The following is a 19,840-nucleotide window of genomic DNA, read 5'->3' as shown; positions in this document are numbered from 1 at the left end:
GCTTGTTTGGTACATACCCCTAGCAAATATATAATAAATTACATATACTTTTTCAGTGTAAATGAAATACAAAAATTACTATTAACCTACAACTGTGACTCTTATTGCAATACGATTTTGCTTATCGTTCAGCCCTACTGTAAAGTTGAGTTACATTACAGTCTAATACTGAAGAGTTTTAAAACACCAGTTCCCTCCCACTGAATCTATAATTTAACAATTATATTAGTGTCAGTGAGTTTTTGTGTGATTAGATAAGCATCCACTGACATGCCAATTAGCATCAGTGCTTACAGCAGTAACATTCTTCAGGTAAAGATTCTATATTTCACAATTTCTTTCTGACCCAGACATGGGTGGGACTCCTTGTTCACACTCGCTCCTAACACCTTATGTCCTATAGTTATAACATACAATTGATTGTAGAAATAAAATTAAAAAAAAGTGAACACTGATTTTAATTGTATTATTTATTACCCTCTTGAGATCAAAATTGTTTTCACAACAATTCTTTTCACTAGCCACATACACAGGGCTCAAATACTGTTTGTGTGCTCCCTTTGCAGTTGTGCTTTCAATCCAGGATCTGTAAAAATGATTTGCATGTGCACGTAACTTCAGGCAGTGCGACATATCCGTCGACTATCTTATCTGCTGACTTCCTCTAAGGCACTTCTTGGTATCACATCCTCAAATTCAGCCCTCAAGAAAAAAATGCTGATGATGCATGATGTTGTATCTGTGGGGGTTTTTTTGTTTTTTGTTTTTTTACATGTGGTGTGTCTTTGCAGAACTGTTTGCAGCCGTGGTCGCTATCTTTTTAGATTGTTGGTCCATGGTTATGTACTATGGGTTGATATGCATGTTTCATGTTTTTAACCTGAATGCACACTAACCAATGGGGACAAAAATTGAGGTCCTCTTGTGTAGAGACTGCTTTTTGGAGGGTCAAGACTTGGTTTTAGGGTTCAGGTTACACTTAAGTTAGGAGTAGGGTAAGAGGCTAGGGAATGCATTATGTCAATGAGATGTCCCCACGGGGATAGAAGAACAAACGTGTGTTTGTGTGTGTCTGTAGCGTATTACCTCAACTTGTAGCTGTCCCAGTTTTCTCTTGAGGTCTGTTGTATCCTCTCCAGAGCTCATTTTCTTGTGGAAGTCCAGCTCAGCATCCAGCAATTCCTTCTGGGCCTGGTCACATATCATGTAAGATACATTTTTTTTTTTTATTGAGAAAACATTTTGTTCTATAACACAAGAACTGACATTTTGACTGACAAATGAATAAACGGACCTACAGTGCACGGAACTTTTGTGCAACCTCTGTCTAACAGGGTCAATTATTGAAAATTCTTTTACAAAAATTCAGTCATGAACTGGTAAGGTGTTAAAATCTGCACAAAACTTGTGTGTGCACTCTGTCTAACAGGGTCAATTAATGAAAAAAAAATTAATCATGAGCTGTAAGGTGTTAAAATCTGCACACAGTTTACAATGCAACAGTATCTATTGTGCAAATGGAGGGAAGCACTGACTGACTGTGTCTATGTAAAGGAGATGATGCACTCCATCACTCTCCCGGCCAAAAGGGCCTTACATCAGTCTTTGTCTTGTGCTGGCTGTGGTTGGGTTTGGCGCTGGAGACCTGGGAAGCAGGGTGCATTTCGTTCTGCAGCTGTGCGATCTTCTCCGTCAGCTCCTTCAGGGTCTTCATGATGTTGGCTCTCTCCTCAGGTTTCATCCCTCGGTTCTTCTCCAGGCGGTTTATCAAGGCCTGAAAGAGGAAATGCAAGCAGTGAGAGAGAAGAAGGTGTAAAAGACAGGGAGTGTAGAGATGAGACTAAAGACAGGGAAGGGGTGTAGAGGCCAGTCTTACCTTCTGACACTCAATCTGTGTCTTTAACATCTCTTGCTTCTTCTTTCTCATGTCCTGCTGGAGTTTTAATGCCTCCTAAATTAAAAAAAAAAATGCATACAATAAATGAAATGCCTTCACTGGAGGTGGAAAATACACTATTATGCTGTCGTGGTCATTTCTCAATGGTAGCCTGCTTCGCACTTGTGGCTCCTGAGAGACACAAATGGTTAATCCCAGCTCTGCTATTCTCGTACCAGTCAAAATATGCATAAAAAAAAATTAAGCAACATGCCTGTTTCTTCTTGAGGACTTCCTGTGCTTCTAGTGCTTTTCCTGTTTTCCCAAGGCTCTTTGAGGATGACTTGAGGGCTGTGGAAGAGTAAGAGCCCTTCTGGGTGTTTGTCAGTGCGGGCACCACCTAAGTACAACAAACAGGGAGAGCAACAAATTTAGGTAGTCAGAATGAGCGTAGAAACAGCTCAATCAAGAAGTGTCAACAGCTCATAAATGTAACATCTCAGGATGCATGAAATGATTATATATTATCATCAATTGATTATTTATTCTCCAGTGTTCCTATTACACAGGTTTATCCTATTCTTTCTTGCATATCCTCTTAAGCTGTTTGAGACTGGATGGGTAGATGTTTCTGAGGAGACTAGTTTCATGGTGGCAGTGTTCGCCCATTTGCAACAGCCCACAATGCAGGGCTCAGTGTGGCGATCCTGATATTGGTTTGTTATGAATATTCCACACACACTGTTCAGTCTAGAGACTCTCCAAATGCATGGATACACTGACAGTCCAGATAATATTATCATCAGTGGTGGAACATTGATGATTATGTGTGCTACAACAAAAGTTCACACTATCATTAATATCAATGGGCTAATGATTTTCACACGCACTGTGCAAGCACGGTAATGCTCAACGGTTGGCTTCCTCTCTCTCCTCATTCTTCAAATAGACATTTATGTGAAAGGTACCGTTATAAGAGTTGTGTAGCTCCTTTAAGGAACATGGTTACCTTACGCTGCACGTCAGGTATGTAATGTGTACACATAGTGAGTGTTTGTTTGAGAGCACGAGCAGAGGAAAAGGTTAGCAGTATGTTGTCAGGCTGGCATTAAATTTACAATGTAGGTTACAGTCAGTGTCAGTTAATAAATTCTGTAGTTTCTCATGACCAAGAAAAAAATTGTCTGTTGTTTCCTTACAGTATTATTAACTTTAAACAGCATCTAGAGCGCAAGAGGAAGACAGCAAGGCAGTGTTGACTGCTTCGTAAAGGCAGATGGGCCACCACAGAGGGTGTGTGTGTGTGTGTGTGTGTGTGTGTGTGTGTGTGGAGCGGAGCAGAGCAGGTGTCCGGTGTACTCGAGTTGACGACAACTGGTTACGTTACATAATGCTGAATTTCAACTGTGGTATTCTGTCAGGAGATACAGTTACTTAAACCAACAGTTTGAGCAGAGGAAAAGTCAGCTAGCTGCTAGGATAATTTCTGCAGTGTAAAATGCTTTAGGCTTAAGCTAATAATGGTGACTAGCAGGTTGTAAAAGTTATAATCCCCTCATGTTGACTTGAGCTGAACTAAACATGCAACAGCCAGCAAAAGGTGTTTGGGCTTTAAGGGAGGGGCAGGGAGTGCCGCTGTTAAGGAAAGGGTGCACTGGATTTATAACAAGACAAAACGAGTATCATTGCAAAACAGCATGCAGCACAATAATTGTTTTATCTCGATTAGCTTGTTTTTCTAATATACTAGTATTATATGCTAATATACTATTTGTATGGTTTTGCTTGCAGCCAGACGTGTGTGCACCCCACAAAATGTGTGCACCTAAGTTAGGCTAGGCTTTTGGCTTACATAAAACTAGGGACACTTTAAGCTATTCTCATGCGTGCGACTACAGGCAGGCGTTGCATGCTCATGGAGGCAACTGCACCGCTGCTGAAGAAAGTTCTAAGGGAAACACAGCATGTAACATGTAATGGTGTACAGACATTCATGGTCCTGAAAGGATTAATCATCATGACTTTGGTGATCCTGACTTTTCCTCTAGCGCCACCATGAGTTCGGCATATTTGGGTATTGAATTGATCACCATGAAATTTGGAACATATATTCATGTTTCCCTGAAGATGAATTGTAATAACTTTGGCGATCCCTTAACTTTTCATCTAGTGCCATCATTAGGTCAAATTTTTGATTTATCTGATACTTTGGTTTATGACCAAATACTAACTAATGCCTATTAGCGTCAGCTGTACTTTGAGTTAAGTGCTATTTAGAAAAAGATAGCATGCTAATAAACTAAACTAACTAAATATTATAGTTGCTTAACATCAGCATCTTACACTGTGAGCATGCTGACATTGGCGTTTAGCTCAAAGCACCAGTGTGTACAAGTACAGCCACACAGAGCCGTGTCATTTGAGCATCTGAATCCACTTTTCCACACAGACACAAGTGCCTGACACCATCTATAAAAGTGTGGCATTCCAAGGCTGTTCATCATTTACTTGAAAATGCTATTTATTATTTCACCCAGGTCTGGCATCGTCTGACTCACACACAAGCAAAGAGACTAAAACGTACAGTGACGGCTTCAGTGTTTGGGTTCAGGCTGTCTGGCTTGGTTGTAGCTGTGGTCCCAGCCGCTGCTAGCAGGCGGTGCTTCGGTTGAGTATTGTTCAACACGTAGGCGGCTGGATTGTGCTGCTTGATCCCCTGCTGATAAAAGAAAAGGGAGAAAAAAGTAAATACGATGAAGGTTTTCACAAACAAGACAGGGCTTTGAGGAATGTGGAAGGACTTCTAAATGTTTCAGTTGTTTACACAAACCTTATGCATGTTGCCGTGCTGTGGCGCCTGGCCGGGTGCTGACCCGGCTGCCAGGCTCCCTGAGCTCTGCTCCTGCTGCTGAAGCCCTGTGGCGTTGGTGCCCGGCTCACGGTGCCAGTACACACGGATGAAGCGGTTGTTGAGGACCGCCTCTGTGCTGGATATGGCCCGCCTGGCCTCTTCATTCTTTGTGTACTGGATCAACGCTGCCTCTGGGTCTCCGCCAAACACCACCTGAATTGAGACCATGCAGGTTACGTAAATGGTAAATGGCTACATTTATACAGCGCAATCATCCATTCACGCAAACACCACTGGCAGCAAGCTACGACGCAGGGTGCTGCACAACAGTCAGGAGCAACATGGAATTCAACGTCTTGTCCAGTGACACTTTGACATCTAGACAGGAGGAGGTAGTAACTGAACCGCCAACTAGGGCTGGGCAATAAAAAGATAAATGTTCAATAATTAATTTCAACCACCAACAAATTAGCACTTAATTTTCTATTAAGTTTGTTTTTGGAGGTAAAAAAGGACTGTAAAAAGATTTTACTTAATTTTACTCATACATATTTTATCATTCTACTTGTTTTGAATGTTCTACCTCAGACTGGTGGAATGATCCACTGTTTGGTATCAAGTGTTTCATCATGTTCTGACTAGGGATGGGTATCGCTACTTGACACCTTAATGGTATCGACCGAAACAGCCCAATATCGAGTAGAATCAAAACGTCTCCAGTCAAACCAGTACTTCATTCGATACTTTTTGTAACCAGATCGCGGCAAAAAATTACTATTTGAATGGTTTTGCTTGCAGTCAAACATGCAAGCAACACAAGAAGAGCACGCTTCCCCACCTCCCATGTGTCTGCACCATAAACTGTATAAAAAAAGACCTGCACGCACCGATTCCATGCATGATTTTAACAGCCGCTCACCTTTGGTTGAGTTCTCGGGCAGGTTCGTCACTGTTGCAAGTTTATCACCACAAGCTTGGCTTTCCGTTGATTTCATCTTCTGGTATCATTTAACACTTCTCTGTACATTTTTATTTGCTATATACACACACACACACACACCCACACATCACTTGTCACTGATCGGTCACCGCGTCTCATCCCATCAACAAAACGCTTTTGTGGCGCAGTAGCGATCAGCTGATTTTACTCAAAGCCTCCAGCTGCAGCTGCTTCAGATGTAGTTGGTTTGACCTTCTTTAGACTCTTTAGTGTAGTTTAGTGACTTAATTTAAACAGACTTGTTACTCGTTTTACTTGTGACTGTTGTTTTTAGAGGTTTGCGACTCACCAATAAAGGAAAAAGTACTTGCCGATATATTGATCAAAAGTTAAAGCCCCCCTTCAGTGTATTTTGACATTTCTATGATATTTCATAGAATCATTTCCTTACAATGTTGATTACCCACATAGTTGGCCAAATATTTTTTGAGAAATAGCTTAATTTTGTGCTCAACGCTGCAAAAGTTGCTTAGTTGTTAAAACGGGGTTGTGACGTATGACTATAGTAATTCCGCATGGCTTGTTAAAAAACTGTCTTGCAGAGTCAGAGCATCAAACCGGTAAACATCGTTGTGAGCTAGCCAATTTATCATGTAATTTACTTAGAACTTACAGTAGGTATGTCTCTCTGTGTCTGATTGTTGGCTTGTTAGCTAAGTTGTAGTTAGCTAGCATAGTAATAGCAGAAAGTTAGCTAACAGAGGGTCTTCATTAAATTTTTTTAGTTTCCTCCTCTTGGTTTAGTGTGCTGTTCATTTTCATTATGGCATCTGTGCATGCGGTGTTGGAGGACAGATGACAGAAAATGTGTCGCAACATGCATCATACTGCCATTTTACCAATGCATTGGCGGAGGCACCCACCACACCCCCTTGGTTAAATAAGCGCACCATAACACATAGTGGGAGTTATCATGTGCAGTGCGTGACAAGACCATCGACTGTATGATTGATAACAGCTGATACTCGCACATTAGTTTCTATCATGGGTAAGTAATAGCTACTCCTGCCAGACAGTAAAGTGTACTAAACTTTACAGTGTAGTGATGTTAACACAGCATATGGTTAGTGAACACTCTAGCCGGTCAGTATTTGGTTGTCATGGTAATGTATTACGTCCGACTATTAACCACACCCCCATTCTCTTTTTGAGAAAGAACGTTAACCAAAAACGGCAGTTAAAACTGGCTGGTGGGGGGCTTTAACAAGAAAATTTTCTATTGTTTACTTTCAACAAACGTATCAAAAATTACCTTAAATTCGTTTCCCACAACTTATTTGGTCACTAGACTATTTCACTCCTCCTCTTTCATTCAAATATAAAAAAAAGCTGTAGTCTTTCCACATATAATACTATCCCTGAGGATGACCTAATTAGGATGAGGACTGATCTGATACAATTTCCCAATGCTTTGATGTAACAGTTATTTAAAAGAAGGAAAAAAAAAAAAAAAAAAAAAACCTAAAATAGATAACCTTGCTTGTCCCTAACAATACAAATAATAATAGGCTACCAATCAACTACAATGGCTTAAACAGGTGTCATTTTACTCAAGGTATTGAATGAAGTACTCTATTGGTATCGGTATCACTTTAAGGGTACTGGTTTTGATATTGGTATCGTATCGATACACAACCCTAGTTCTGACCATAAAGGATAGTTTAAAACTACAATTACCTCTCTGGTTTCTTCAACTGTTACTCAAGAGCAAAAAGCATCCTTTAAACTTGAAAGAATAATGATTTGACATTTATCTTGATAATTATTGATCGACTGATATGACTTTTTTTTTATTGCGTTACCATTTTTGGCCATATCGTCCCATCCTACCACCAACCGTGTGATCTGTGGAAGACTTAATGTACTCTGTGACATTCTACCTGGATCATAGGCCTGCTAGTCATTTTTAAGTCAAGAGACTGTAAAGGCCTATGTGAGCCATAAATGTGAATGTGACGTCCCTGCAACTCGTATGAATCCTGCACTGCATGTCTTCATTGGCAAATCAAAGCTCTCAGATTCTCACAGATACAATACTTATACTACTTCTAGTCTTGCCTGCTCTTGTCAAAATGATCCCTTTAGCAATGAAAATGGTAGCCCTTTACATGTTTGCTTAGTGGACAGCAGCACTTTATGCATTTTACCTGGATATTGACGATGGTTCCAAACTTGCTGAAGTGCTCATTGAGCTTTGTGATGTTGTTGAGCTCACGTGGGATCTTGCGCACCTCCAACTTGGTGTTCACATAGTGATACCTCTTGGGAAAACTGCTCTTATGTTGGTTGTTAAAGCCTGGCCTAAAATGGAGGAAGACAGTGATGTTGGCATCTTAAGCTTACCACATAATTTGTTTTAAAAAGAGAAATGAATGGACAGACAAATAACAGACATGCTAAATCGACATTTTGGGTAAAATGATGGGGAATGAAATGGAATCCAGACTGATGACCTGAAGTTCATGTTTCTGCCTTCAAACTGAAATCCCTATAATCCATATAACAGCTGTACTTGAAAATAAAGACCACATTTCAACCTGCTTGACACTCATGATGGATTACAAGTAAAGCCTTTGCATGTGGATGTCTGTGTGCACCTGCTTCCTACAACTGGGACAAAAGATAGGCTCCTGACCGATGACTCACCTTGGCTTGAAAAAAGGCTCCCTTAGCAGTAACGGGAAATAGGGGGAGGTAACAATTTGTTTGATCAAATTTCACCTGGCCAGCTACTTACTTACTTCAAATGTCTTCACAAAACAAGGACCTGTTCAGTGAAGGCATACAGTGTCTATGATCACTCTGAGGTCTCGATGCCATTAAGTCATTGATAACATATCCAGAGGATTAAAGGCAGTGGTGCATATTTTAAAGCTCAAATAAAATAATCAGTTACTGCTCCTGTATGTGAAAAAAATGTTTTTAAGCCTGGTTTTTGCCGTGAAGATATTTGTCAAGTGGATGTCCACTTGCAGTGCTTTATTGCCATGTCAAGCAACGACACATCATCTTTTGTTGGGAAAGTACAATTTTATCTATGTGGGTTTGAGTGATGGGATCCTTGCACATGACCCTGATTATATGCAATCCAAGCTTAAAAATGTTCCTAATAGTAAAGTTTTTTCTCCCGTTCAAATTTCGAAATCGTATGTGTGGTTGACACTTTTCAAATGTGCCTGTCTTTGAATCCTTACTTCTCCATCCAAGGTTTTTTAGCTGCCGGTCCCTCAGCTGTACTGGGTCCCATGGTTCTCTTCCTGTTGTCCTGCTCTGTGTTGAAACGGGACATGTTACTTCCAGGTGTGCTGGCTGCAGTGGCAGGCTCTGTCTGGATCACTATGTTGGCAGCTGGAAGACGCACACACAGACAAAAACAAAGAGAAACATTAATAAACACTAGGAATTTTTGCGTATCGCCACATATCAGTCTGTGAGAAATTAGGGTTTGCATTAATATTCTGCTTTTAATTATACAAGCATTCATAATTTTCAGTCAAATGACATCACTCCAGCAGTGCCCATTGACCAGGATTAATTTGGCACAGAGTGTGAGTACTAAGAAGGCCAATACTTGCTACCTCTGGAGCCTTGTCCTTCGCTGGAGGTGAGGCCAATAAGGTTGGAGCGCTGGGTCTGCACCCGGGGAATGAACTGACGGTACGGGTTACGGCCTGCTGCAGTCAGGCCTGGGGATTCTGGGTTATAGCCTTCTGGATCATAGTTATCTAATGGGTAAAAATAAACACACACACACACACACACGCTGGCTTGAAACATACAGTCATAAAAATGTTAAAAACTAACCTAAATACAAAAAATAAACAGTAGATAAAACAAAATTACACAGTGAAACCAAGCAGTCCTTCATAAATAACTAAGTGCTGCTTGGCATTCAGTGACTTATCTAGTACACAGCTCTGAGAAGTAATAGAGAAGTAAAATTAAGTACAACTAAACTAACACACAAAAAAAATAAATCACAAGATGACAAAGTAGATGAATGCTAGAAGACAGCCACAGTTTACTGACAAAATCTAACAAAATGGGACCTTTCATGACAGTTGTGGTTTTGCCTATCTGACCTGAATTAAGGTCAAAAACCTGAGATATAATTAACTCAAAAATAGACCCACTCCATTTGAACTAAGGCTTAGCTTTTCAGTATAACTAGAATAATTCATGAGCTGAATCATGGGAAAAGCACTCAACACAACAAGATGTAGCAGAGTTACTGCTCATAGCTACTTTGTCTCCTAGATTAAACAGTGTCACCCTCTGGTCAACAGATGTTACTGCAGCCTGGAGAAATACATATGCATGTCACACACATACCAATTTAAAATGACAGAAACAAAGGGTACTTAAAAGTCCACAAAAAAAAGCAACTTTACTCTCACTAGCTTCTTCATTCTAGTTCAACTTAACAAGAAAACTCTGAGCATTAAATTCTCAACAAAAGGAAAAATCTAATTAAGAACAGCAGCAACGTCACTTCTAGACACACAGTCCCAATCTGAATAGGAAAAGCATCGCTGCTTACATTCAGACTGGACATATTGGGGACGAAGAGACACAGATGAAGACGAGGAGGGAGGAGGTGGAGGAGGAGGAGGAGGAAGAAGAGTAGGTGGCAGCCCCACACCGGGCGGTCCGATAGGAGGAGAAGAAGTGATTGCCGATTGGTGGTTGGGGGTATCAATCCCACTGGTGGCTATGAGTGGGGGTCCTGAGGGAGACACAAGCCCAAGCTAATGTCTCAGGTATATTGCATGTATGACAGTGAGTCTGTGGTCTGAATGACTAAAATGCCACACAGGTTGCTTTAATATGACAGTGAAGATGGTAGGAAATGATAACAACTGTTGCAATGCAATGCTTCAACTTTATATGTTGCATCTGAATTAGAGCAAATCATAAAAGAGAAACCTATAGTAGGAACTTAATTTCAAGAACCAGGATAATCAAAGTAATGGGCAGAAGAAGCCACAAATAAACTGCAGTGTTTCAATCATCATCAGGTTTCCAGTTTACTGGAGCAAAATATCGGTTTGCTCATTAACTCGTGTTCATGCGGCAAGAACAAACCAAGGGTCTCTTAAAAATGTTCCATCAATTAGTATTATCAGTATGTAAATACAGAATTTAGGAATTTTCACTGAAGCCATCACTGGTAATCCCTCGTTCAAATATAAGATACACAAAAGAGAACCAAGGAAAATATAATCTGTTCTTTTTTTCCATTTCCTGTGTATGCGGACGTCCCAGACATCAACCAACCTCAAAACACAGATGCTTACACTGTCCATCTCTGAGAAATATATTGAAAACCAAATGTTCTATGGAGGTTAACACCACTATTTCGCTCCATACAGTTTTTCTGCCGTGCACTAAATTTACCTGCTTTTTCCTCTCCATCATGCTTAGTGAGCATGTTTCAAATTGCACAAAATAGTGATAATCAAGAGGTTTGAATGTATATTGCTCTGTAAAAAGACAAACAGCCTCAGCCTTTTTACACATGATGTAGTCTCTACAAATTATGCTGATGAATGCTGTATAGAGCAAAGCTTCGTTTCTAGTATAAAAACGGCTACATACAAGAAAGAAAGAAATAACGGTGACAAAAACAACTGAGGTAGTGAAATTACCCCTGTATATAGAAAAAGTGGCTGTCAGAGGACTCTGAATCAGCTATAGAGACAGAAGCTACACTCGAAGACTTGAACTGTGTAACCCTCACAGCAGTTAAAACATAGTACACTACATATAATCACAATGTTTGACTTAACTGATAACGGAAGGTTTAAAAATAGGAATCACTTAGCGATTACTATTAAGTGACAGGAAATGTACTTTTGCATTTATAACTAAATATATCTACTTTGAGAAATTGAATAAATTAAATAGAGCAAATTACCAGAGATAGAGGAAATATGTGTCTTGTGGTGCAAACAAGTGCTTAAGAGGAGAATAACTAGTAGCAGTGGTTTGTGGAAATCAGAGGTCACCAGTTGCTTTCACAATTGCACATGCCAGTGGAAATATACTACTCAAATTGAATGTTATTTCTAGAAGCGGCCTTTATGCACCAGACACACATTAAATATTACTTACCAGCCATGGGGAAGACGCCCGGTGGTGGTGGCTGGCCATAGGGTGGCATGGAAGGCATCCTTAGGGGAGGTGGTGGCTCAGTGATTGGGGGCATGGGCAGGCCGACAGGGGGCATAACGGGCGGGGGCGGGAACGGGATCATGTTCGGTAGATTGACATCATCAACGATGAGAGGGTCGTTGCCATGGTCGAACGGGCAAAGGTCACCACGGACGCAAAATCCTTTTTCTGCGTGAGGGTGTAAAAAAAAAAAAAGACATCAAAAAGTCAGGCTCCTGGAATGCATTCACTGATATAGGACTAAAAAGGAAAAGAACTGAAAGCGCAATGAGAATAAATAAAACAGGATGAAAGATTGTTCAAGGGGAAGTTCAAAGCAGCTAAAACATACAGTACATGTATTTACCCCCCAGTCTCATTAAGGAACTGGGTCCCTCGTGGCTATGTTTGAGCACTGTGACAGATAGCAGCGTGCTGCAGTGTGCTTCAGGGACAGGGAGTAAGTACGTGTCTGTGTATGTCTTGTGTGTCTCTGAAGAAGAGAGGGAGTGCTAAACAGTAGTGATTAGTGAGGAGACTAAACAAGGCAATCAGTAACCCTCATGGGAAGGTAATGGTAGAGTTTCCCCAATAGACAGAGCAAACTTTACAATGACCGTGTGCCAGGATACAAAGGCTCAACAATTGATAGGCTCTGAGATGGAGGAAGAATTGTTTCATAAAAACAAAAAAACCCCCAACAACAACTACTGAGAGAAAGCAGGAATCAAAGGAAAGGAGGGAAAAATGATTTTGTTCAGCTCCTACCGTCGTAATCCCTGCAACGCTGCTTCAGTGAAGCGACCTTGTTGATGAACGGCTTGGCGACGCCATCTTGCCTCTGGGTGCCATAGTAGCCAGACCAGCTGTCTGTAGTGCTATCAGGCAGGTGAGCCGCTGTTGCTATGGGAACGCCTCCAGCTCCTGAGACTCCAGCAGACGATGAAGAAGAAAAGGGGTGCGGAGGTGTGGGAAGGGGCAGGAGAGGCGGTGGGTGCTGCTGCTGCTGCTGCTGCTGCTGCTGCTGGGAGCCAGATGTGGTGGAAGAGTTGTAGCAGTCCGTGTCCTTCCTTTCCAACTCAAACTTTGACTTGAAGTCTGTTACAGACAAGCACAGATAGAGGTATTTCAGCACAAATAAGCATTGCACTCGAGTAGTGGACCATAGCAGAATTGTAAAGTTTAAAAACAGATACTTCTCTCATCCTGAAAAACACTTAGAGACATAGATTAACCTTGCGGGTAAAATGCCCAATTCCAGCCTGTGTTGTTGAATCCCCACTGATGTGACTGCAAAGCTGTCCACATTATTCCTTATCGGTAACAACTCCCAGCAATACTGAACAACAATCCAACAGAAAATAATACTTCTTCTAAGTCTCTTCTTTAGAATCTCAAGCACCTCTGTGCACATCACAATCACGGCGTCTCCAGCAGCACTTATGCATCGCTAATGCACTGTTCGACTGCGCTGACAGGAGCTCCAGGAACTTCTGCACTCCTGGGTCCAGTCCCCTGTGGCTGGTGTTATTGCTTGTGTGTGTGTGTGTGTGTGTGGTTGGGGTGGGGGGACTTTCTAACCTCTGCCTCCTCTGTGCTCCCTGTCCCTGCTCTTTCCTCGGCTGCCACTCCTGCTCCGGCTGCGGCTCCGGCTGTAGCTCCTCCCGCGGGGGCTGCCCCTGCGACGCTCGTGGCGCTCCCATTCACGGTGGGAGTCGCTGACGCTTTTCAAGTGCCTGTCGAAGTCACGGCGCTTGCGCTCATCTCGCCTCCTGTCATCGCGGCTTCTGTGTGGTTCATGAGATAGAGGGAATATATTTGAATTACTATCTTTATGCCTGTTTTAAATATATGAGTCCAACAGACATTTGTGAGAGAGCTGGATCAAATCATAAACTGTGGGTCTGACTATATCAAATATTTTTATCTGTAACTATTAATATACACCCTGAGTCATCATCAATTCTAGTGACTTTAATTTAACTGTACTACAACAAGTCATTATTATCTTTTATTTCATAAGAATATTCGATCGTATTTTAGTAACAAGATCTGCTCCAAAGCACTGTTGCTTGTTGTTAATGAAACATTAATACTTTTCTCTCTCTCTTCTACATTAAAATTATTACAGCATTTCTTGGGGCATAACCTTTTACCAGCTGTAATAAAGACATAAGAGTAAGTCATAAAGCAAGAGCAAGTGGTGGCACATTAAACAACTACTGTTGTTTTGACAACGGTTAGCGCAATGTCGTATCTGTTATTCACTAGTTGAGTTATAGACAGGGGACAGGCTTCTGGACACCTGGGCCTTCATCAAGTTAAAAGCAGGACTCAGGGGATTTCAAACTAACCATGCAATTATATCCACATGTTGAGGTCCATACACAATACAATGCAAAATGATGGGTGTTTTATCAGCAATAAGAAATAAATGCCCTTTGTACTGAAAATGTTAGCATGAGACTTGGATTAAGGTGCTATATGTGTCACATGTCAGAAAAGTTTCTGCGTATGCTCGGTCATTAACGTGAGATGAAACACATCCCTGAAGCCACAGCCATACCTGGACTCGTTGAAGTCAGAACGGTTTCTCAGAGGACTTCTCCTCCGCCTGTTTTCTCTCTCCTCCTCTGGAGTTTCAGCCTTGAGGGAAAAAAAAAGAAGTTAACTTGACTTAATCTCTTTTTTTTAGAAAAACAAAGATTCTTTTCAGTCTGGAGAGAACCATTTTGAGTCAAGATATCTAAACAGTGTGTCCTATAATACACAATGGGATGTTTCTCAAATTCTTTTATCCAAAACCCCCTACAGACACAGAGCTATGTCTTTTGTGTTACGCTCTATCTACTCATCTACAAAAGCACTATAGAGACGCTTTAATATGCGACGAGACTGACCGTCCGAATGTAGTAAATACATTTCTTACTAATTCTTCTTACCTCCACAACATCAGATTTCACTGCAGGTGGTTTGACCTCCTCTTTAGGGGCCTCCTTGGCGGCAGGATTCCCCAGGTAGTTCTTGGTTGTCAGACATTCAAAAAGTTTATCGACAAATCCTGTTGTCTCTGCAATGATAAAAGGAATAAAAAGGAATCTCGTCTTGAATGACTTTTGAATAATGTGCAATTTTGCACAGTCTCCCCCTCAAAAGAGCAAACTGGCCCGCGGGCATGAAATGTACATTCCTCCTGAATCACACTACATTAAAATATTGCTCTGCTCCCAGATGTGCTAAATATATCCAAAGCTTAATAAACCCCAAATGAATAACCAAGACAGAAAGAGCACAAAGATGAAAAAAGGTGAAAGCTGCTTAACAAAACACAATAAAAAAGGGAGATAATGCAAGCTACAAAGTAATTGAAGGAGGTAATTTGAACCATTTATTTGACTGCAATCTTTAAGTATAATATAACCAAGAACATGGACTGTTATACATAAATTCTGACAAGCTTTGGACATAGTAACTTATTTTGTGGACTTGAGCTGTGCTTTTGTGCATAAATGGTCAACGCTAGGGTAGGCAATTTATTTCAGAAGCATTTTTGTTACATGTGTTTAAATGCACTTATTGTGCATGAAAATTGTTTTTGGGTAGTGGTTTTGGAGGGACTTTTTTTGCTTTCAAAATCTAGATGTCTTCTCCAAGTTTCTCCAACATAACACACCTCAGCTTGAAAGCTTATAATATCAACTTCAATTAGCAAACTAAGGTGTTGTTGCAAGGACACAGAATCAAACAGTAGTTTTAAAAACTAGGAAAACATGTGATAAAGCAATTGCTGAAACATATGTACTCATCAGCAACCCAATCAAACCCCCTATGAACAAAAGAAATTGTTCTTCTTTCATTATACTGTACATTTCAAGAGTCAAATGATTAAATCATTTCAGGAATTTTCAAGGAAGCACAACTTCACTCGAGCTAAATGAGTTGATGCTTCATGTCATGCAGGCTAGAGACAGAGAGTAAAATCCTTGAAGTGATGTAATACACCCTCTGGTGGTCATATTGGGGATCCACACATGATAGATGGCAATAGTGTAATGTAAAGCAGATAGCACATCTGAATGTATAACTGATCTGGAAGAAATTTACCAAGGCACTATTCATTTCTGTGCATTTTGGCTATCTCACCACTCATAAATCTGATGCTGCATTAACATGATGTGCGCTTGAAGAATGCAAAAAGCTGCAACAATAATCAATTAGTTATCAACTATTAAATTAATCGGCAACTATTTTGATTAGGGATGAAACGGTTGAAAATTTCATTTCACAATTATAGTGACAAAAATGGTCACCGTTATCAGTATTATCACGGTATTGTAAAAATGCACCGAAAAAGATTAAAATGTTTCATACATTTCAACAAGTGCAATGAGCCCAACAACTGACATAAATAAAGAGCAGTCTGTAGCATTTCTTCTGTTCTGACACTTTTACAACTAATTTGATAGCTGTTGGATTTAAAATGAACCAGATATGTTAGTTGGTTGACTAAACTGCGCAACGTGTTATCATGTGCAGTGAATGAATAGTCTGCAGACACTTACCGCACACAGCAGCAGAACAACGTGTAGTGTTTTTACAAGAGCACTGAGAGCTTCAGTTTACAAGCTGTTAGCAAGTCAGACAAACAAACCAAAGCTAAAAGTTAACTCAACCTGCGTTCACTCTAAGGTCATTTTCTTCAATCAAGTTTCCATCAGCACTCTCATTAAAACTAAAACATGACCAGACTTCAGAGTTCGGCTGTGCTGTCATTGACCCAAACAAACCCATGTTGCATATTGTGCATGCGCGCCTGTTTCTGGGAGACTGTTGCTAACTTTGGTTGATGCTGGACAGTATTTGCCGTGAGTTTATAATAGCACGGAAACCAAACCCGATTATCGTACAAAATGTGTACGGTAATAATAACCATCTGGACTTTTACCATGGTTTATCATTAAACCGTTAATCGTTTCATCCCTAATTTTGATAGACTAAACCGCAAAAAATGCAAATATTTTCTGTTTCCTCTTTGACAGTAATCTGAATATCTTTGGGTTGTGGAAAAACACACAAGATATTGGATTACGTCAGCTTGAGTTTTGGAAATCACTGATTGAAATTTTATAGGACTAAACAACTAATAAGAAAGAAAATAGAGACAGATTAATCGAAAATGAAAATAAACCAGCTTACTATGACTACCCCTTGGTAGTTATCAGTTACCTACAGGTGAAAGCCAATATGCCTTATTCATCACTAATTTTTTCTGAATGAACCATCTTCTATTAAATAATCTCTATTTTGCTTTGTTTACATGAAGCTCTTTGTCTAACCCGATCCCCGTAAATTTGCCACTATTTGCAAACAATCACTTAACTGACTGACTTAACGCCACCAACTGTAATTCCAAGAGGATTTGGGACATAAATGCAAAGCCTCTATTGTTTTGTTGTTGAATGATGGATATCTCAAGAGGCGTCCAACTGCAGACCTCCACTGTCAGGCCAGTCAGTTTTTTACGTCCCCACAGGGAGTAACGTGATGCATTCTCGGTTGTTTCGCTACTCTACACATCGCGACAGCGGTAGGTAACTGGTTAGCATTATGAAAAACATTGAGTAAAGTCTGAATGCATTGCTCTTGGTATATGTTCGCCATCAATAACTACCACTGACAATATTGTACATCTAAATTACAGAATGTTACGCGTGTGTAAATTGGGTTATTTGTTGTTCTACGGTGGCTAGCGTTAGCGTTTAACAATAACCATTATTTTTAATGACAAATGTACAATATATTAATAAGATAAACACAAACACGTTTGCCAAACGAACTATGGTGCACACCGCATGAATGTCATTACGACATGATTAATACCATAAAGTGTGGATTTCGTGGTCTCTCCTTGAGCAGTAGTCTTTGTTGGTTTGTTTCAGGCTTTTAAAACTTGAACTTTGTTGCAGTATCACACACATCTGGGGCAAGTAGTGGGCTGCTGTGTGTGAGAGAATGTGTTGACCACGTAATGAGCAATGAAGTCTCTGTCCAGGCTTCTATTATTTATTTATTAAACTCTGCCGGTAACGTCCGTTATACTACAGACTCCCACGAAGCTCAAATTGTAGTCCAGTTTCCACAGTTGTCCGTTTTTCCTACTAAATTCAGCTGATTGCAGTAAAATGCCATAGTATATTACTCTTCAAAGGTAAATTATGAATGAGGTGTGTGTGTGTTTCTTTTAAGATGACTGGAAGAGAGGCTAAGTTACACTCTTAAAAAATTAAACAACGATGTTTTTCTGTGAATGGATGTGGCTAGCTGTATGGATGGAGTTAACATCATATTTTGACAGAATAAATAAATAGTGCCTGTAAAAAAAGATGCTGTTACTAGTTGAATGATTGAAGCGATATAGAGTGGGCTTTGTTGCTACATTGGCATGTTAAAAGCTAAGTAGAACAGGTTGAAATCAATATGCTATATTTAAGGAATTAGCCTGCTAGTTTCCCGTTACAATGTTGACTAAATAATTAAATATAAATCAATGACAAAAACCCTCCCCCTATGTCTACGCGATTAAACTTTGAATGAGTTTCCTGTAAATCACACGCTTTTATTTTGTAGTTTTTGCGTGTATTTCCTGTCCTGACAGTGGAGGTGTCCTGACAGAGGAGGTTTGCAGTTGGACCCTCTTGGGGATATCTCTGCTGGAGGAAACCCTTCAGCACAACTTTCTTGACCTGCAAGAGCTAGGTTCAATATCAAAACTGCAGGTTGCGCTGACTCATACTAGCAGAGTAGCTTTGTGCAGGTGGACTTCATACCTTTTTGCAGGAAGACATCAAGCTGATCAGCACAAAGTGCTTTCAGCTCTTTCTCCGGTTTGTCCTTTTTCACAAGAGCCACCACGTAGTTGGCTAATGCAGAGGGGTCAGCATCACATCTGCAGGTTAAAATATATGTATTCTCAGTTTCAGCTACGCAATATGTTACTTTAACAATCCAATGCAAAAGGAAAATGCAATGAAGCTTTTACCAAACTACTTACTACCTGAAAAAGTGGAGAAGAAACAGAGAGGTAAAACTGAGAGAGAAACCTGAATTCAAATGCATAATTAGACCAACTGCAATTTACAGTGTGTCAATGGTGTGGTGGGAGCTATCCATGCATACATTTTCAAAACAAGCCTAAACATAGTCAGTAGCAAGCGAGACCTGTAACAATGACTGCAAGGCAGAACATTACAACAAACACTTCAGAGAATAGCTTCCAAACTTTTAAAACAAATGAAATCATTCTTGAATATATTAAATTTTAAAAAAAGCAAGTGGTGGGCCATAGGAATTACATTACAAACACACAAAGCCTGAGGAGAACAGTGAAAACTCTTTTTGGACAGTTAACAAAGCTACCTCATCAAAATTCAACAAGTTTACGCGTGAAGCAAAACTGTTCTCCCGGACAGAACCCTAGCTTTAAATTTATATTGTGAAACAGTAACTTAGGTGACTGTTAGTGCATCATCTAAACAGTACCTGTGTGTACTCCACTACATGTCAAATCCTCTTTAATCACTGTTAAATGTATTTATGAGCGTTGGTAGCATCTGTGTCCTCTTGTAATTACAAAGCATGCTAATTTTACGATTTTACATTAGACAGAGAGGGAGAAAGAGTAAAAGAGTGTGTGTAACTATGGTTACCCAAAAAGCAAACTATTCTTATTTATTTATAAAACATATTTATAACTCAGTAACGTCCCGCTGGATGTGGTCCAACAGATTAAACGTTAACTATTTGAATCACAAGTATCGTTAGCAGTAAGTTAGGCTATCTCTTGCAGCTTTATGCCTTGTGCTAAAGTCACAGTATTGTCGGCCAACTAACTAACTCGCCTAACTACCCTAAAATAACTGTGCGATAAACGAAACTACTACACCATGCACTATTTCAATTT

General features: G+C 40.2%; 1 protein-coding gene across 7 annotated transcripts in view; it reads right to left on the bottom strand.

Moving 5' to 3' along the window:
- The window catches only part of rbm27 (RNA binding motif protein 27), a 29,777-nt gene that overhangs the window by 9,521 nt on the left and 416 nt on the right, over positions 1-19,840 (bottom strand). For 4 of the 7 annotated variants that reach the window (XM_046038949.1, XM_046038952.1, XM_046038953.1 and 1 more), the window contains exons 2-17: positions 18,708-18,826; positions 14,823-14,950; positions 14,447-14,526; positions 13,462-13,667; positions 12,649-12,978; positions 11,842-12,069; positions 10,268-10,453; positions 9,306-9,452; positions 8,922-9,075; positions 7,875-8,028; positions 4,707-4,940; positions 4,461-4,595; positions 2,151-2,276; positions 1,877-1,951; positions 1,598-1,774; positions 1,087-1,191 (exon numbers count right to left, since the gene is read on the bottom strand). In XM_046038949.1, the coding sequence (XP_045894905.1) occupies positions 1,087-1,191; positions 1,598-1,774; positions 1,877-1,951; positions 2,151-2,276; positions 4,461-4,595; positions 4,707-4,940; positions 7,875-8,028; positions 8,922-9,075; positions 9,306-9,452; positions 10,268-10,453; positions 11,842-12,069; positions 12,649-12,978; positions 13,462-13,667; positions 14,447-14,526; positions 14,823-14,950; positions 18,708-18,826 (2,584 nt within the window). The remainder of the gene's footprint in view (positions 1-1,086; positions 1,192-1,597; positions 1,775-1,876; positions 1,952-2,150; positions 2,277-4,460; positions 4,596-4,706; positions 4,941-7,874; positions 8,029-8,921; positions 9,076-9,305; positions 9,453-10,267; positions 10,454-11,841; positions 12,070-12,648; positions 12,979-13,461; positions 13,668-14,446; positions 14,527-14,822; positions 14,951-18,707; positions 18,827-19,840) is intronic. The other 3 variants (XM_046038955.1, XM_046038951.1, XM_046038957.1) reach the window with 3 other exon arrangements.

The sequence above is a fragment of the Micropterus dolomieu genome, linkage group LG23 (genome assembly GCF_021292245.1).
Source record: "Micropterus dolomieu isolate WLL.071019.BEF.003 ecotype Adirondacks linkage group LG23, ASM2129224v1, whole genome shotgun sequence".
In the NCBI taxonomy this organism is placed as follows: domain Eukaryota; kingdom Metazoa; phylum Chordata; class Actinopteri; order Centrarchiformes; family Centrarchidae; genus Micropterus; species Micropterus dolomieu.
The sequence above is the reverse complement of the archived record's forward strand: the minus strand, read 5'-3'. Positions and strand labels throughout refer to the sequence as shown.